A 17,139-nucleotide genomic window follows, 5' to 3' on the forward strand; every position below is an offset into this window, starting at 1 on the left:
TCCTCCTTCCTCTTCACCTGAAAAAAAAACAACAAATAGCTGGTAACTGCGTTTCATCCTCTTTTCACCTGTCTTTCTAGTAAAATGATAAGGCCGTGACTTTTTTTTTTTACTTTATCGGCCTTTTTAGTCGCCTTCACAGCTCCGTAAATAAGATTTCCTCTCGCTGCAAACGGTTTGTTGTTCGTATGTAAACTCTTGAATAAAGTTTGCCAACAGCGTCTTTTTAACATTGCGACACACCAGCTGACATCTACAAGTTCGTACAACCCCCTCTTCAAAACTGTTATTCTATTACTTTTTTGTTGTTGTTGTTATTATTGCGCTCACTTCTTGGGATTTCATTTCGAGTAAGTGTCGTTTGTTTGCAAACAAAGGGAAGCCACGTGGAGATATAAAGCCCCCTGGGAAGTGTTGTTTCCTTGTTCGTCCGGCGTGAGCGTCATAACGAAAATAAGACTCAGTTACCCATAATGCACCAGCGTAGGGCCTGTGGGTGGGCTTTTGACAAGTATATATATAGATTCTGTGTTTACAACAAAGTCAGCTAGTCTTTGTTTGTTTCTTCGAAACAAGTCAAAATGTTCCGGTTGAGTAGCACCTTATCTAATCTTTCTTAATTGTTAGGTGGAAAATATAGGAAAAGAGATATTGCTAAAACTTCTCAGGATATAGAGTTGCTTTTAATAATACTTATTGTTTTTCAGGGTTTTTTTTCTCTTCACTTTTAAAAGAAAGAATAAGCCTCACCTGGACTCTTCTGATAAAGGTAATAACTTTTCCCGAGTAATGTGGACGTTAGAAACACGTATCAGAGTAAACTTCGGTGTGTTTTACGGGAATTGACATGTAACTTGCGAACTTTTTCAGCTTTTTCCTCAACCGCTAACGGTCGGCGCGAGCGAAGCTTCCAACGTCTGTGGCACGAGGCAAGTCTGCTTTTGTTGAACCCAAACTCCTACATTTTTTTATTTCCTTTTGTGTTCTCGCACCTGAGTGCATCACAGGCGGCTGTTTGTTATCACTACAACAAAAACATTGTTATATAACGATATATAATTTAATCCTTGTTTTGTATTTTTGAAAAGTGTCACAAACAAGTATCATATTTTCAAAAAAAACTTTATTGTTTGTGGATGAAAACAAAGCTTAAGACAGTTCAAACCTACATTTATTTTATTATGAAAAGATTTTACTTCCTGTTCCTTTATTATTGTTAATCCTTTGCTGCTAACTATAGACTATTCATAATGTAAATGTCAGACACATCTGGCTAAACCTGTCTCTGTCTTATAGTCTGTTTTAACTGCAGTGACCTTCTGCTTCTAGAGAATAAGGCACGTGAATGGGCAGTCTTAAAAGTTAAAAAAAACAAGAGCTAAATGACCTCACAAGAACACAGGCAAAATGGCCATAAGCCAAAATTAATCCCTCTTAAACTGTTGAAATAACTTCTTAGTACATCATTATTAAATGTGTGTTTTAATGTACACAAAAGGGACAGCATTGAAGACAACAGGTTTAATAGAACCAAAAAGTCACTCAAGGTTACATCAGTATCCTAAGCCGCGTACCTGTTCCAGTATCTATTATGTGGTGTCTATTAGCATCCCTGCCTCAGTCTCTTTGAAAACAAACCTGACTGACATGTAGGTTGGTCCTCCAACCGTTGCTCAACCTCTTCCCGCCTCTGTTTCTTCGTCACCCTCGGTCTCATGCAATCTGTTGTGCTGCAGGGCACAACTGTTTCGCAGCAGGGTTTAGCTTGCTAAAGAAGGGCCATTCAAATTTATGGGTAGCTCTTATTGAACTCGTCTGCGATGTAAAATGGTGCATGCTTTCCTCGTGGCAGTGCATGGGGTCACTTTTGTGGTGATCCAGTTAGGCTGCCATTGTTGTCCGTATGCCTCTTTTCACTTTCCTGATCGGAATAATTTCATATCTTAGATTATCCAGAAGTTAAAGCGGGTCTATCAAAGGAAGCTGCAGCCATGGTGTTGATTCTTGGCCGAAGGATGAACAGTGGGGACTCTGGGATCAGAGACTCACCAGCTGTCAAACGCAAGGTGTCACAATCAGGCAGTTTTTATGTATTTTTTTCTTTTGTTGTGTTTCTTTCTTGAAGAATACTCACTTTGAATGACATTTTGACACATCTTTATATATGCTGTTTATTCTTAAGGTGTTAGAGGTTGAATCCAAAACCGTAAGCAGCCAGGATATCTTGGACTTCTGCTCTGGTTCATCCCACTCAGACGGCATCCTGCAGGTGTTCAATGAGTTCCGTGACTCGCGCCTCTTCACTGACGTGGTTATCAGCGTGCAGGGCCACGAGTTCCACTGCCACCGTGCCGTTCTCTCCGCCTGCTCTTCCTACTTCAGGGCCATGTTCTGCAACGATCACCGCGAGAGCCGCGAGATGCTGGTTGAGATCAACGGCATTCTGGCCGAGGCGATGGACTCCTTGCTCACCTTTATTTACACCGGCCGTGCCAAGATCACTACTGAGAACGTCCAGTTCCTCTTTGAAGCCTCCTGCCTCTTCCAGATCAACACACTGCGGGATGCTTGTGCAAAGTTCCTGGAAGACCAGCTGGACCCGTGCAACTGCCTGGGCATCCAGCGTTTTGCCGAAGCGCACTCCCTGAAGCAGCTCGCCAGCCGCTGCCGCAGTTTCGCCCTGGCCAACTTCTCGGAGGTGGCTCAGCACCAGGAGTTCCTTGACCTGCACTGCGAAGAGCTGGAAGACTACATCAGCAGTGAGGATCTGTCCGTGAGCAAGGAGGAGGTTGTGTTCGAGGCGGTCATGCGATGGGTTTACCACAGTGTGGACCACAGGAGGTCCACCCTAAAGGCTTTGCTGCTGCACGTTCGCATGCCATTGCTGCATCCCAACTACTTTGTCCAGACGGTGGAGCAAGACCTGATCATCCAGACCGCTCAAGAGTGCTACCAAATTCTCCACGAGGCAAGGCGCTACCATGTGCTAGGAAACGAAATGATGTCACCCAGAACTCGTCCACGGAGGTAATGATAGTGCTTCCTTGGTATGAGGAAGGTGACTGGTAAATTAGATCTGATAACCTGTGGAAGTAGTATGACTTGTTATGACTAATCTTTCCTTGGAAAAAAAAAATTTTGGTTTGATCTCTTCCGCCTTCATTTTTGTTCCTCTGGAATGAAATGTTTGTGCTACTTTGATGATAGATTTTAAGCAGTTAGTCAAATCGCCGAGCACACTTTGCATAGCTAGAGGTGACAGGTTGCTAATGAACCCTGTGCTCCTGTCAGTGGCGGTGTTGTGAGTGTGTGTGCGTGCGCGTGTGTGTGAGACACAGACAGGGAGTGTTATTTTGCTGAAGAGACATGCCTGGTGTACTGAGATTTGTTTTATTGAACTATTTTGAAATGGAAATGGTATAGAAGGAGGCAGGGCATGTTTAAACACAGACTGATTTCTTCAAATAAAAAAAAAACATTGATGTGATGCAAGAAATGTCACAAGAACTGTCGAGTCTTGTTCGACCAGCAACGTAGCTCCCCTCGTGGATGTGTTTGGGTTTGACGTATCGTCATCTTTTCACCTTCCACCTATTTAGCAAATAGTTGTTTATTTCTGGTGGTTGGGTCTAATTGTATTGTTTGAAGAGCCAGTTGGACACTTTAATAAAAGGCCGGTGCTGACTGAAACCCGAAGAATCGAACACAAAACAGAGCATATGGTAGACTGGCACGCCACAAACAGCAGTGCAGCTGCCTTTTTGTTATTTGACCTGCTGCAAAAGGTTAAAACGGGAACAATGCCAGCTGTCAGTTATCAAGGCAGAGCAACATGTATTTCAGGTGTATTGAGCCATTATCCAGGATCTGTTCAGAGCAGCAAGCCAGTTGAGCAGTTGGTTCCTGCACTGCTGGCCTTGTTTGCCCTGAGGGCCCAAATCATGTTCAAAACAAATGTCTGACTTTTTTTTTTCTTTTCTTTTTTGCCTCTGCGTCTACACCAGGGTGTCCCCTTTCCTTTCAGCGGCCTCAAGAACATAATTGATCTTCTGTACACTCACACTAATAAAGCTGAACCACTTGTGAGCGACAGTGCCTCACAGATGTAAACATAGCGCTCCCCCAAACACCTGCCTGTGTCCCGTCAAACCTTCTGTCAAGTTCTCACAGGAGCACAAAGCAGATGTATTGCCTTACATCCTGCTCATTTGTTTCCACAACATGCATTTATCAGCCGGAGTTACAAGCTTTGTTATCTTGAAGATTCAGCTAAAGCCCTGTTCAAAGTGTGCACTTTGATGCACCCGAGCTTGATGCCTTTGTTATCATCTGAACTTTACTTTAAAGATAAAAGTATAGCTGGAAATCACCACTGTACTCATGTCATAGCACAAATGTTGTTTTCCTTTACTTTGAAAGCATGTCTTGGCACGTGTGTGTTTATGTTCTTTTCATAGTTGATATAATTGTCTTTAACTCTAAAAAAAAAACATTTTGTCTTATTATTGTTCATGTTGTGTTTCTGTAAATGCTTCAGCTGGGTTTTCGTTAGCCATTCTCTTTCTCATTATAGTTTGTTTCCCTCTGTTTTTCCTTTCTCGTTCGCCGCGGCACAGATCGACCGGCTACTCCGAGGTGATTGTCGTGGTCGGTGGCTGTGAGCGGCTGGGCGGCTTCAACCTGCCCTACACCGAATGCCACGATCCAGTCACAGGAGAGTGGAAATCACTGGCGAAACTGCCCGAGTTCACCAAGTCTGAGTATGCTGTCTGTGCCTTGCGCAATGACATTCTGGTATCCGGTAAGGTCCTAAATTATTTGTTTTAAAAAAAAAAAGACTTAAAGTTAACGCAAACCATGCTGTCGTGAGAATAACTCAGCTCAAGTAGCTCACATGTTGGTAATACTGCAAGTTGCTTGCCAGAAACATATTTAATACTAGTTTACACAATATTAGAATATTATTTTTTGTTTTATTTCCAAAAATCAGTAGCAAAATCTTCTGTAATTGCGGTCAGGCTCACCTTGTCTGTCTGATATTTCTGTGAAAAAGGCTGTAGTGATTTTTTTTTTTGCCTTTCTCAGCTAAAGAGGGAAAAGTTAAGAGCAACATCTGGATGTCCCGTATATTCTCAGTGACATGCCCTCATCGAGGTCATCGTTTTGACAGTTCAACAACTTTCAGTAAAAATCGTGCACATGCAACACTTTTCACTGTCCCGTGGATTCTGTTGCGAAAGGTCCTTAATATCCGAATTCTGGCAGTTTTCTAGTAAGACAGCTGCGTTTCAAAATGAGGTCAAAATAAGGAAAAGCCTTCTTCAGAGAAAAAAAAAAAACAGAGGCCGAAATTAAGGAAAACATTAGTATTACCTCATTCATTTCAACAAATGAGGTCAGAGGACGAGCCGCTGCCAAACAAGACGATTCATGAACGAGCTGCACCTCGGTCCAGTTTTTGGACTGACCGCCCGAGCGGTTTCAGAGTTTTTGCTGTTCTTTTTTCGTAATTGTTTTTGAGAAAATGCAACGACAAGACACTCTGATGTGCTCATTAGGAAGCTTCATGTTTAGACACGCTCTGTGAAAGTTGCACAACAATAAGGAACAAAAAAAAAACAGATAAAAAAAAGGGGGGAGGAAAAAAAAATAGGAAGTTGTTCCTGTTGGCGGTTTCTCTCGGTGTGCCAAGTCCTCACGTGTGGAGCTGTCCATCTACCCTGAAACGCTGCCTGAAAACATACACCCCCCGCCCCCCACGCAATTATGCCTCACGCACAGTCAGCACACGAGCTTTATGATTTTACTACTCCGCTTTTTTTTTAGTTCGTACCCTTTAATCTCCTTCTCCTGATTGTGCCTTTACGTTGCGCTGCTTGTCCGTTCGTCTCCCTCTGCGTACATCTGGTGCAGATGACTCCTCCGAAGCTCAGCTGCAGTTCGCTGTGGTCCTAAATAGCTTGTGGCTCAATTGGGTGAACAAAACATCTTTTGTTTCTCTGTTCGCTCGCTAGAATCCTAACCATTACCAAAATATTGTGACCAACGATAATTCAGACATGTTATTTGTTCAACAGTGTTCAGCTAAGCACACGAGGTTGCCTCATACATTGTAACAAGCTGACTCAAAAATGACTAAAAATAGTTAATTTTGTTGCACAATTCTTCGATTCTTAGTGCCATTCGAAGCACATTGGGACTTTCAGGAGTCGAGATTTTCTTTGTTTTTTAGCGCTATCTATACAAATTCCTTTGCCTTTTTTATGTAGTAAATCTTTCGACAAGTTTCCGTCACTAAAATCTTTAACAACGGAAGCCTCAAGGGCAGCAGACAGTCTGGCTCTTTGATTGTCTTGAAGATTATTGAGCAGACACAAGTTACAACTAACTTCCCAAACTAGTTTTCATCTGTCTGTAGAGCACAGCGCAGTTTTACATGACAGAACAATGATTACTTTGTTATTTCTCATTTTTTTTAAAAAGCTAAACATGATTTACACCGACTTATTACCTCGGAGGGTGTGGGAGAGTTGTGGTGGGTTATCTGCATCAGACTCACTAATCTAATAATGTCTTTATTGTTTAAAATATGGTCAAACCTTAGCTTTGTTTAGATTGAAGTGCTCAGTACCTGTTTTTACTCCATTCAACAAACCGTATGTGAGGCAATCTGTCATCCTACACCCTTCTGGAATATAACATGAACGGAAAATTATTTCATGATGATTTTCTCGAATCAACATCAAATCCTTTCTTTCGGTGAAACGTCGCTCCTTTCCTTGTGTTTGTGCGGGTACGAGGGGTTTTTGTGCGACATCGGGCACGTTGGGGCTTGTTGAAAAGGTAACATAATGTAACAACACAGTGTTTGTTCTTTTGGATCTCAAAGCAAAACAAAACCAAAAAATAAAAACCCCACAGATGATGAATTTCTGATCTGGACCTGTTCACCTTACACTGAAATGACTTTTATATTCAGTGTTAAACTGAACTGAGTCATATTTTGCTGTTTGAACTGGCAGTAATCAAGCTTTTACCGTATTTGCTTTACATATTATTGAAATGGTGATGTATATTCAACCTATTTGCATGTATTATTCATATCATTTCTGCTTCGAGGTGTTCATTTAAAACAAGATCTTGCTGCATGTTAAGCTGAGCTTATGACTTAGGAATCCTTTTTTTTTTTTTCCTACTTGTTTTGTCTATTTAACGCTTCAAGACCCAGCTTGGGTCAAAGTTAGATAAGATCTACAGCTCTTCCAGGGTTCAGAGATAAAACATTAAATCACGTAGAAACCTGCTGTCTGAAGCTGGGTTTCCTACGATAGCAGACTGGATTGTTTTTATTAGAAGAATAAGAATATATACTTTTAATTCATACTGACTTTACCGTTGCCAGGTGTATTATATAACTAACAGAAGTAAAAAGTTGCTGTTTCTGTGTCTCTTCAGGAGGTCGGATCAACAGCAGGGACGTGTGGATGTACAACTCCCAGCTCAACCTGTGGCTGAAAGTGGCTCCTCTTGTGAAAGGCCGCTGGAGACACAAGATGTGTGTCCTGCTGGGCAAGGTAAAAAAGGAAATAATCAAACTGGCCAGTTTTCCAGTATCAGACTTCACCTGTTTGCAGCAGTAATAGGAATTTTGAGGCTGACTCCGCACATGCACGGCGCAGCGGGGGATTCTTTGTGTGGGATGAGTTCTCCCAGCTATAAATGCTTCAGTGTGGCTTTAGGGTAAGGCATACAGGATTTAGGGCATGATTCGAAACATATGCTGTGGGTGTCAGGGCTTTGTTTACAGCACATCGAGGATGGCATCTCTGTTTTCGTGCAGAGCAACTCGGAAATCTCCGGAGGTTTTCAAGGCTGCAGTGAACGTGTGAAAACCGCCAAAAAAAAAATCATGCGGAAGAAACGTTTTCATGCCAGTAAAAAAAAAGCAAGGCACTTCAAAAAAATACAGTGTTATTTCTATAGAGAAAACAGAATGCTTGTTTGTGGAAATTTTGAGGAGACGGTGCTTCTGAAGAATTAGAGGACTTCATTTTTGTGTTTACTTTGTACTGACGTGGTCATTGTGCTATCTGATGTGAAGTACAAAACGATAAAGGAGAAATTTGGTTGGGGTATGAGGATGTTCTGTCAAGTATTTCAAACGCTTTTGGTTTTAAGTCTCATTTAACTGTTGGACATGACGGTTCCTTGCAGGTTTTGCATCCTCCGTGATGACTAACGCTGTATGTTGTCCCAGATACTTGTTTTAGTTATCAGAGGCGGAAATAAACTGCACTTTGCTGTCAGAGATAGTGTACGTGAGTGCTTTGTGTTAAGGAATGGTATTTATTTTTATCAAATTTGTGTGTGGCATACCTTTTGTGTTGCCTCAGGGTAAGCAAACCAAGTGGTAATAGTTTACACATCTAGGAAGTTTACTAAAAACAGACACCCGGATGCTGGAAAAAAATGTGTCTAATTCTCCTAATAAATACCCTGCATACAGAATATGTTACAAGTATGGCTTGCCCTATTATTTTCTATATGTAACGTGTAACGTGATGTATTGTGATTGGTCATTCCTAATTGTCACTCTGCTCGGTTGCTGAGCTTGATCGGGGTCAGCCTGAGTTCACCGACAGCGTGCCAGCTCTTCACGCCTCCAAGTCTGAAGCTAGTTGGGTGCGTTAGCCCGTATCGAGCTTCGTGTGGCTTCGGACTGCGGTCTAGACGGGTCCATGATCACACACACCAGATCCTCATGCAAAAGCACGATTCAGTCCACCTCAGTAGGAATGGTGAAATATTTATCGGGGAAGTAGCTCACTTCAAATCTGTCTTTATTACGTGACGTTTGCATTTTTGGCGTTTGTCCATTTAAAGACCATTAGAGTCCAAAAACAATCACTGCTGGGACAAGCACCTAAAGAAAAAACTTATTTCTTAAGCAGTAAAAGAAACGAGCTGCCATTTATTATCTCGGCTGAATCTTGTACATAATGAACATTAAGGATTTAATCTAACCAATAACTCCCTAACAATCATATGGCTGCTTTAGCTGTAGCCATATGATGTAGCCATACATGTGGAGAAGTATGACACAAGAACAGCATTCCTGGAGAGTTTTAGCCTGGAACTAAATTTAATTTACCGTTTAAGAAAGCGTGTGAGTCAGAATGTTCTTGTCATATGCAGCTACAGCTCAAACATCTTTGTTTCATTTTGGGATGTTAGTTTCTTGCAGATCGTCTTGGGTTTTCCGTGACACTGGAAATACTCAGAGGCCTCGCCGCAGCAAACACATGTACACATTTGATCTCAGCTTTCATAACAGTGTGGTAATAATCAGGGTGATCACAATGCGGCTGTTAAAACGCAGTAATTAACTCTCCAGTGAGTTATGTACAGTACCAAGACAATTTAATGTAAGTTTAATTTAATTTAAGTGTAAGCAAGTTGTTGTTTTATTAATCTCTTTAGGGGAATGGACATTTGCGTTATCATGTTCCCTCTGAATGTTCAAGCCTGGCATTTATCTTGTTTCTGTTCCTCGTATCTTCCGAGGAAGGACGTTTCCAGCGAATGCATTTTTTTAATTCTTACCCCAGATTGAATCTGTGCTTGACATGCGGTATCTGCTTTCTTTTGGTTCTTTCCCTGTTGTTGTTTTGTTTTTGTTTGGTTTAGTTTTTTTTTCTTTTCCGTAGAACCCCTCCTCACCTCGTCAGCGCGTTCCTAATCATTTCCTCGTTCGGCCTGTCATTTCCTCTTTTGATGGAGAGTGCCGTCTGCAAGGCCGCGTGCCGAGTTCAAGCCTCTGCAGTCATCACCTGCACACGTCCGTGCTTAAACGAAAAAAATAAGCACTTCAGCTAGAATCGACTAACCAATAATTTTGATGTTCAGCAGAAAACAGACACGTGTTTTTGCACGCCATTTGTTTTCTTAGATTAGAAATCTTCTCTGCAGCTCTAAGTGTGAACCTCTCAGGATTCCCATATAAATCCCAGCCTCACTGCTCAGTCCTGGTTTATATAAGTCATATTGGACATCTTTAAAGGTTACGACTTCTCAGCGCGCTCTGTGTTCAGGAAGCAATGAACTGAGCGGCCAATCTTATGTCCTTTTTATGATGATCGTAGTTAGATTTAGATGATCTCATTCTGCAGTTAACATCTGCGGCCCTCAAAGTTATGAATCACGTCTGGTGATTATGTGATAGCAGTACGCTGTCGTTGTGTAACCGTGCTAACAGTTTGTTAGAATGTTTTATCATCGTCGGACTTGTATGAAGTGTTCCTGTACGGACTCAGGTTTTGTGGTGTATCCAAACCGCGCTCGCTGCCTGCGCTTATTTGAAAAAGCAACAAAGAAAAGAGCGACGGGTTTCCCTGCCCCCAGAAACCAGCATCGCCTTCTTTGAACATTGTGGTGTCTGGATAGCTTCAGCAGCGCATCAAAGGGTCATTCTGCTCAAACCTTAGGAAGTAAACCAAAAACGTATATTTTCTAATGCTTGTAGACTAAATTTCACAAATATTAATTTTGGAAATTATAATTATTTTGGAAAAAAATTAAAAATAAAAGGTCTAAGGCTAGCAATCAAATCAGCTGTTTTAAAAATAAATATCAATCAGCTCTTAATTTCTGCAGCCTTGTCGCTCAGTACCAAAACATCCTCTTTTCTGCAGTTTATCTCGCATCTTTGTTGTTTGGAGCAACAAACAATCAGCGTTTATTAAAGCTATCAGCACAACGTGATAGGATAAACAGTTGGGACTTGGCCTACGTGGTCACAGACACGGTCATTTATTTGTAGATTCGAGGGAGGCAGCTGCTTCTCAGCAAACGTGCCTGTGGGGTTTTTAAATTACTTTATTTTGAGCTTGTGTGAATCCCAGCAGAGGCTGAAGTTGTCTGAAAAAACCCCACCTGTCTCCTGAACGGTTTACAGACGTTGAGCTTTTCAGTTGGAAAAAGCAGTAGTGCCGTCTAATGCCACACAGGAGATAAATGCATCTGAGTGTGTGCTCCCCTCTGGGTTCCCTCTTTTTGTTTCCCTTTCTGCCTTTCTTGTTTTTTCTCTCCTCTCCTCTCCTCTCGGTGCGTGTTTGTGCTTCCTGTTTTGCCGAGTGACAGAAACCGCCTGGAGGTCGTCTGTTTCATAGAACCAGTTTGTCGATGCACCTTGTAACCCGTGTAGCCGCTTTGTGGGTATTTTTGGCGCATAATCTCTTTCTAGAAAATGATGCTGACAAATAAGAAAACGAGAAACGAATTAGCCTGCATACAGTATCAAAATGCACTCACTGAAGTCTATTTTTACAGCAGCGGTGTCCAGGCCTGGTCCTGCAGTACCACTATCCTGCATGTTTTAGTTGCTCTTCAGCAGGTCTTCAAGTTCTTCAGATGCCTGTTAATCACTCAGTAGTTCAAATCAGGGGCATCAAAGCAGAGAAACATCTAAAACATGCAGGATAGTGGCCCTCGTTTGGACTCATTCAGCCCAGTAAAAAACCTCCCGGTGGTCAAAGAAGTTGCTGTGAACTTTACTCACATTGACAGAGCTACAAACAGCAACTGCAGTGAATATTAAACATTTATTGACAATTGCGCAGGCTTGTTAACAGCAATCTAGGTTAGTAGAAGTCAGCGTGGTGAATACAGATATAAAAACAAGGACAAGAATATTTTTCCCAGTTCGCAAACAATGAGTCACCGTCTTCTGGACCCGATTAACCGGTTCTGTAAGGGCTGACGTAAGGAGCTATTGTTCATACTCAAAAACTTCTAAGTTGTTTTTTTTTTTCCTTATATTGCTTAAAAGTGTATTTTTCCATAACTCTTTTGTTTCTTTGTTTTTCCTGATGTTGCTGAGGATGAAAAGCTTGTGGTTTACGTCAGATATTTTAAAGGAGCGATCCTCTCCTTTCTGTCTCTGTCCTCAGGTTTACACCGTGGGCGGCTACGATGGCCAGAGCCGTCTGAGCAGCGCCGAGTGCTACGATTCCTTCTCCAACCGCTGGACCGAAGTGGCCCCCATGAAGGAGGCGGTTAGCTCTCCAGCTGTAGCCAGCTGCGCCGGCAAGCTCTACGTCATCGGAGGAGGGCCGGACGACAATACCTGTTCAGACAAGGTAGGAAACAGATGTGCGCTTCCCCCACCCACGCAGCCAAACCCAGCGATGACAGCTGAGCAGCTTGTTGTGAACGAGAACTATTATAACTATTATTATAACTATTAAACACAAACACAAAACTTACCTTGGCGTCTCCGAGTAAAACTCAAAAGTTTAATATTTCAGGGAATAAACTGAGCTGCCTGGTTAATTTGTTTTTTCAAGTGAAGTAATTTATGCAGCACAAATGGTGTGTGCAGGTTTGATCAGGTTTCCAGACTCTGATGATTACATTAAGATCCATATCGCTCATAAAAACACAGCTTAAAACTCATTCCTAATTCTTTTTCAGCTTTTTAAGAGGTTAGTAGAGTAGATGGAAATTTCCAAGCCTGGTGTATTTATCAGATGCAACACATGCTGCATCATTCTGGTCAGGCTTGATTAAACAGTAACATTAATAAGTTTAAATACCCGGCTAATTCTCAAAACGTCAAATAAACGTAGAAGTTTAGGTTTGCTGGAATTTTCCGCTGACTGGCATGTTTCCAGTAAGAAACGGATCAGCGCCTTCAACAGGAACCTTCAGCTCTCTGGAAGCAGCTAATTCAGCTCCAAAGGAGTTGCTGTTTGCTCACATCGCAAAACACACTAAAGGGCAGGTTGGCAGCCTGATTAGAGGTTAGACGAAAATATGTGCCTCTCTGTCTGCGTGGCTGCACCGCACCATAGAGGAGTCTCAAACCGTTCGCCGGGATTTAGGTTATCCAGGCTTCTTGTCTTCCAGAACTCCAGAGAATTTCACATTGATGCCGAAAGTCCTCATTTGTTAAAAGTGATAACTTGTTCATGTCAGGCATAGTCAGAGACCAAGCTGCTTGAAAGGAGGCGGCTTTAAATAAATAAATAAATAAAGAAATGGACGAGTGAATCCTTGGCACAGTCCATGAACTACACAACACAGCAGCACACTTACTCTTTTTCTTTCTGTCAGCCTTTTCCTTTAACAAATCCCGTAACTGTGCGCCACAGGTGCAGTGCTATGATCCAGAGAAAAACCAGTGGATGCTGCGCGCCAACATCCCCATCGCCAAGCGCTGCATCACGGCGGTGTCCCTCAACAACCTGATCTACGTGTGCGGCGGTCTGACCAAGTCCATATTTTGCTACGACCCAGCAGAGGACTACTGGATGAACGTTGCTCAAACCTTCAACAAACTGGTAAAGGACTGAATACTGGGCAAACCATGAGGCAGTAGGTGTCAACGTTTACACTTTGAAGCAGTTTTTTGAACAGTTTCATCTTTGTCCCGTCACAGGAGAGCTGCGGCATGTCGGTGTGTAACGGCAAGATCTTCATCCTCGGTGGCCGAGGGGAGAACGGCGAATCTTTAGACACAATCCTGTGTTACGACCCGGCCACAGGCATCAGCCACGGCACCTCAACCATGCCGCGGCCCATCTCCTACCACGGATGTGTAACCATCCACCGCTACAACGACAAATACTTCAAGCCATGACTATAAACACGCACTCTGACTTGTGAGGAACGTAAACTCTTTAAATGCACCCCATAAACAGCCACGTCCACTTTCCTTTTTTTGGTTTGTATGTTTAAATATTGTAGGCGACACCTGTTACTTCAGAACAAAGAATCAGCGAGCTAATTTATTTCCTCGCAGCATCATGTAGCAGTACTCGCTGTGATGCTGTGAACCTTCAGTTTTTCGGTGTAACAAAGCTCCTCTGTGAAATGCTCAGCACCTGCTAATGCTAACGATTAGCTAAGACGGAACCAGCTCAGTAAAAGCAGTTCTGTCCTTCATGTTGTTTTGTGGAATTCCCTGACTCTTAAAATGTGCCTGATTGCAGCGTGGTAAGCAGTCAGACAGCTGCCTTTCCACTGTGTCAGTTGTCATATTTATGAGTTGCCCCCCCACCCCTCAGCCCAACACGAATGGAAGAGAAGAGATAAAAACGACAAGGCTGTGCAGGTGCTGTTCACATCCCTCTATTGTGTCCGTTTTTCCTCACAAGGTCCACTTCCTGTGCGTGTTTCCCCTTGTCCTGTCCACCTGTGTCCTCACCTTCTCTTCCCCCACCCCTCCACACACACGATAGTAATTATAACTCATGTTTTCACATTTTCTATTTTTTTATACTTTTAAGTTATACTTGTTTATCCTTTATTTTTTTGTAATTGCATGTGTATTGTATTATATTTGGCTATGTTTGGTGTGTCAGGTTAGTGTTAGTGTCAGTGGTGCGCTGGGCACCGGGGGGTTGGGGGGGTTATAGATGCTAGATGCCTCGGTGGATCGAACTCGAAACACCGCTCCGATTAGCTGATGCTCGCGCGTGGATGTTGGTCTGAATGTGTGGGAGCCACGGGTTGTAGCGGCGTGAGCGCTGCTTCGGTTCGAAAGGCACCTCCGACGCTCACGTGGACAGCTGTAACTCGGGGTAACCGTGGTAACCTCTCGGTTCACATACGCGTCTGTATGTGTGTTTCCTGATCAGGTGTGTAGCAATGTTATACCTCACGCAGGGGGGGTGGGGGGGTGTTGAGAGTTGGTGGCAAGGATTATGGCCGGTCTGGCTCACAGTCAGTAAAGTCCGTTTGTACTATGATTGGGATTGACACACCAGAGATTTTGCTGTGAATAAAACTTTACTATGTTTTCTTTTTATATACAAATGTTTTTGTTTTTCTTTTTGGTTGTGTTTCTGTAACTAAGAGCCCCAGTTGTGCACTTTTACAGAATCCTGTTAAATGTAGAATTATGGCAATGATCTCTCTCTTTTTTCTTTTTTTTTTACTGTATCAGTAAATGTTCTTTGCTTTCATGTGACGTATAGAAGAGACAAAGAAAAAGGGCCTTTCAGCTCCTCCTGGACGTACCTTTGCTCTGACAAAGAGAGCACAGCAGAGGGACATTTTTTTTTTTTTTACTTTTTATATCAGAATGACAATCTGTGCGTTCATTAAGCTTATCGTAAGACCAGCGTAGCTTGTTCACCCATTCATCGCTCTAAAGAACAAAAACAGGTGGAGATATTTGTCACACTCCCTTTTTAGAGTATAAAACTAGCAACTCTGAGGCCGACGAGAGGAGTTGAGAAGCAAGAACGAAGTAAAGGCAAAAGAAATGGAGAGACTTAGTGAGAATGAGAGGCTCTGAGTGTGTGTGCGTCTGTGATTCACTGAGTATTTACTAAAGACGGGACACGAATGCTGTCCTCCAACGCTGATTTATTGATCCTTCACTTACTTGCCTTTGCCGAGTCTATTCATTATTTCCTTTAATCGGATAATTTTGCTTGTTGTGGTGAGTTGTGGGTTTGTGTGTGTTTGTGTTGAGATATTTTTTTGTTTTCCATGACATCCTGCGAACGCGTTACGGCAAATGTAACCTTGAAAAGACGAGGAGTGGGGAGGAATCGGCCAGAGTCGATTGGGTTTACTTTTGTCGGAAATATGTAAAACCGTGTCTGCATGTGAGACGGAAGCTTTAATTTGGTTATCGGCGCCTTGTTTGCCTCAAGGACAAGAGAAAGCGTGGGCAGTTGAGATGAGATTGTTTCGGTGTGAACTTTTCATTACTGTGTGCGTGATGTAGGAAAGAGAGTTTTTATAAACTGCGCCGTGTTGACATGTAACGATTGACTTTTGTAAGACGACCATCAATAAACTTCTCTCTGTACCAACGCTTTGACCTGTTTTATTGATGAAAGTACTCTAAAGTAATGATTCCCAAAGTTGGGGTCGGGACCCCAATGTGGGTCACTCAACACCCAGTAGGGGTCCTTAGATAATCTCCAGATATCAAGTCACAATTAAAAACCCAGTTTTTATGATATATTTCCACCATAATTGTGGAGAATTGAAATACAAATCATTTAATGATTTTAAAAAAATAGCAAAATGGATGTAGTCATTATGCCCTTATTTAATCATCAGCACTTTTGGATGTTTAAACAGCCAACAGATGGGGTCACACACCTTTGTCACTGTTATTTTATGGGTTTGGGAACAACTGCTCTAAAGCACAAAAAAAAAACAAAAGCAGCTCAAAGACAGGAGTTTTTTGAAAGATGTTTAAGAGCTGAGATGATCTGCATTGTTTGAGACACTCGTGTTCAGCAGATTTCAATTAGGATGCCACAGATTTTTAATCAACCAGCAGGAAGAACAATCTGCGATTACGGCCATCTTTTTTAGCCTATCAAGGGAACGATCAATCAAGCCGGCGAGGTTTTAATGAGCCATTGTGTCGAACAACGAGACGTGGCACGAAACCAGCCGCGCTATTTCAAGTAGGGTTGAGCAACACATGCTCCAATAAACCCGTCATTAGGACTAATTTATGTCTGGGCTGATTTGCAGTCTATGCTCCAAGTTGCGGTTTTGGTCTAACCACGGCCGCAGATCTCACAGATTATTTATGAACGCCGAGGCTTTAATGCCAACATAGATAGCTTTTAAGATCGTCTCTTTCTTGAGTTGTCTGCTGTAATTCCTGAGGAATACATCCGCAGACCGAAAACGCAGCTTCAAAGGTTATTTCAGTCTGTTATCTTATAACACTCAGGCAGCCACGAGCAGGAGCGGCTGTGGCACGCTTCTCCTGAATGACCTGGTTTGAGTGAATACGCTTTTCTTTTCATAAACCTAAGTAATGATCTGCTTTTACTGATACGCCTTTATTTGAAATGCCACTTCGAGGTTAACAGGTAACATTGCATTTTGAAGTGCGTCGAAGCGATAACATAACTAAAACAAAACAAAACAAACAACAACAAAAAAAAAAACGTTTCCGCTCAAGAGATGCACGCAGGCCAAGATCCAGAGGCTGATGAAGTGGGGCCAAAAAGATTTTAAAAAAATGCTGATGGTGGGGAATGTGGAGCTGATCTCACTCCCGATCATCTAAACAATGTTCATCAGAAACTTGTGGCCACAGCCATGATTCATTCATGCAAACTGACTGAGCATCAAGCATAAATCCACGCTGGTTTC

The 17,139-nt window shown here is 42.4% G+C and overlaps 1 protein-coding gene across 1 annotated transcript; it reads left to right on the forward strand.

Annotated features, from left to right (window-relative positions):
• The first annotated feature begins 543 nt into the window (after positions 1-543).
• klhl24a (kelch-like family member 24a) lies at positions 544-15,828 on the forward strand. Its single transcript, XM_017422294.3, has 9 exons — positions 544-769; positions 871-929; positions 1,948-2,066; positions 2,183-3,027; positions 4,617-4,801; positions 7,456-7,574; positions 11,949-12,137; positions 13,152-13,340; positions 13,439-15,828. Exons 3-9 carry the CDS (start codon positions 1,992-1,994, stop codon positions 13,637-13,639), a joined length of 1,803 nt encoding a protein of 600 aa, XP_017277783.1. The 5' UTR covers positions 544-769; positions 871-929; positions 1,948-1,991; the 3' UTR covers positions 13,640-15,828.
• Positions 15,829-17,139: the final 1,311 nt, after the last annotated feature.

Source organism: Kryptolebias marmoratus, linkage group LG20 (genome assembly GCF_001649575.2).
Source record: "Kryptolebias marmoratus isolate JLee-2015 linkage group LG20, ASM164957v2, whole genome shotgun sequence".
NCBI classification, from domain to species: domain Eukaryota; kingdom Metazoa; phylum Chordata; class Actinopteri; order Cyprinodontiformes; family Rivulidae; genus Kryptolebias; species Kryptolebias marmoratus.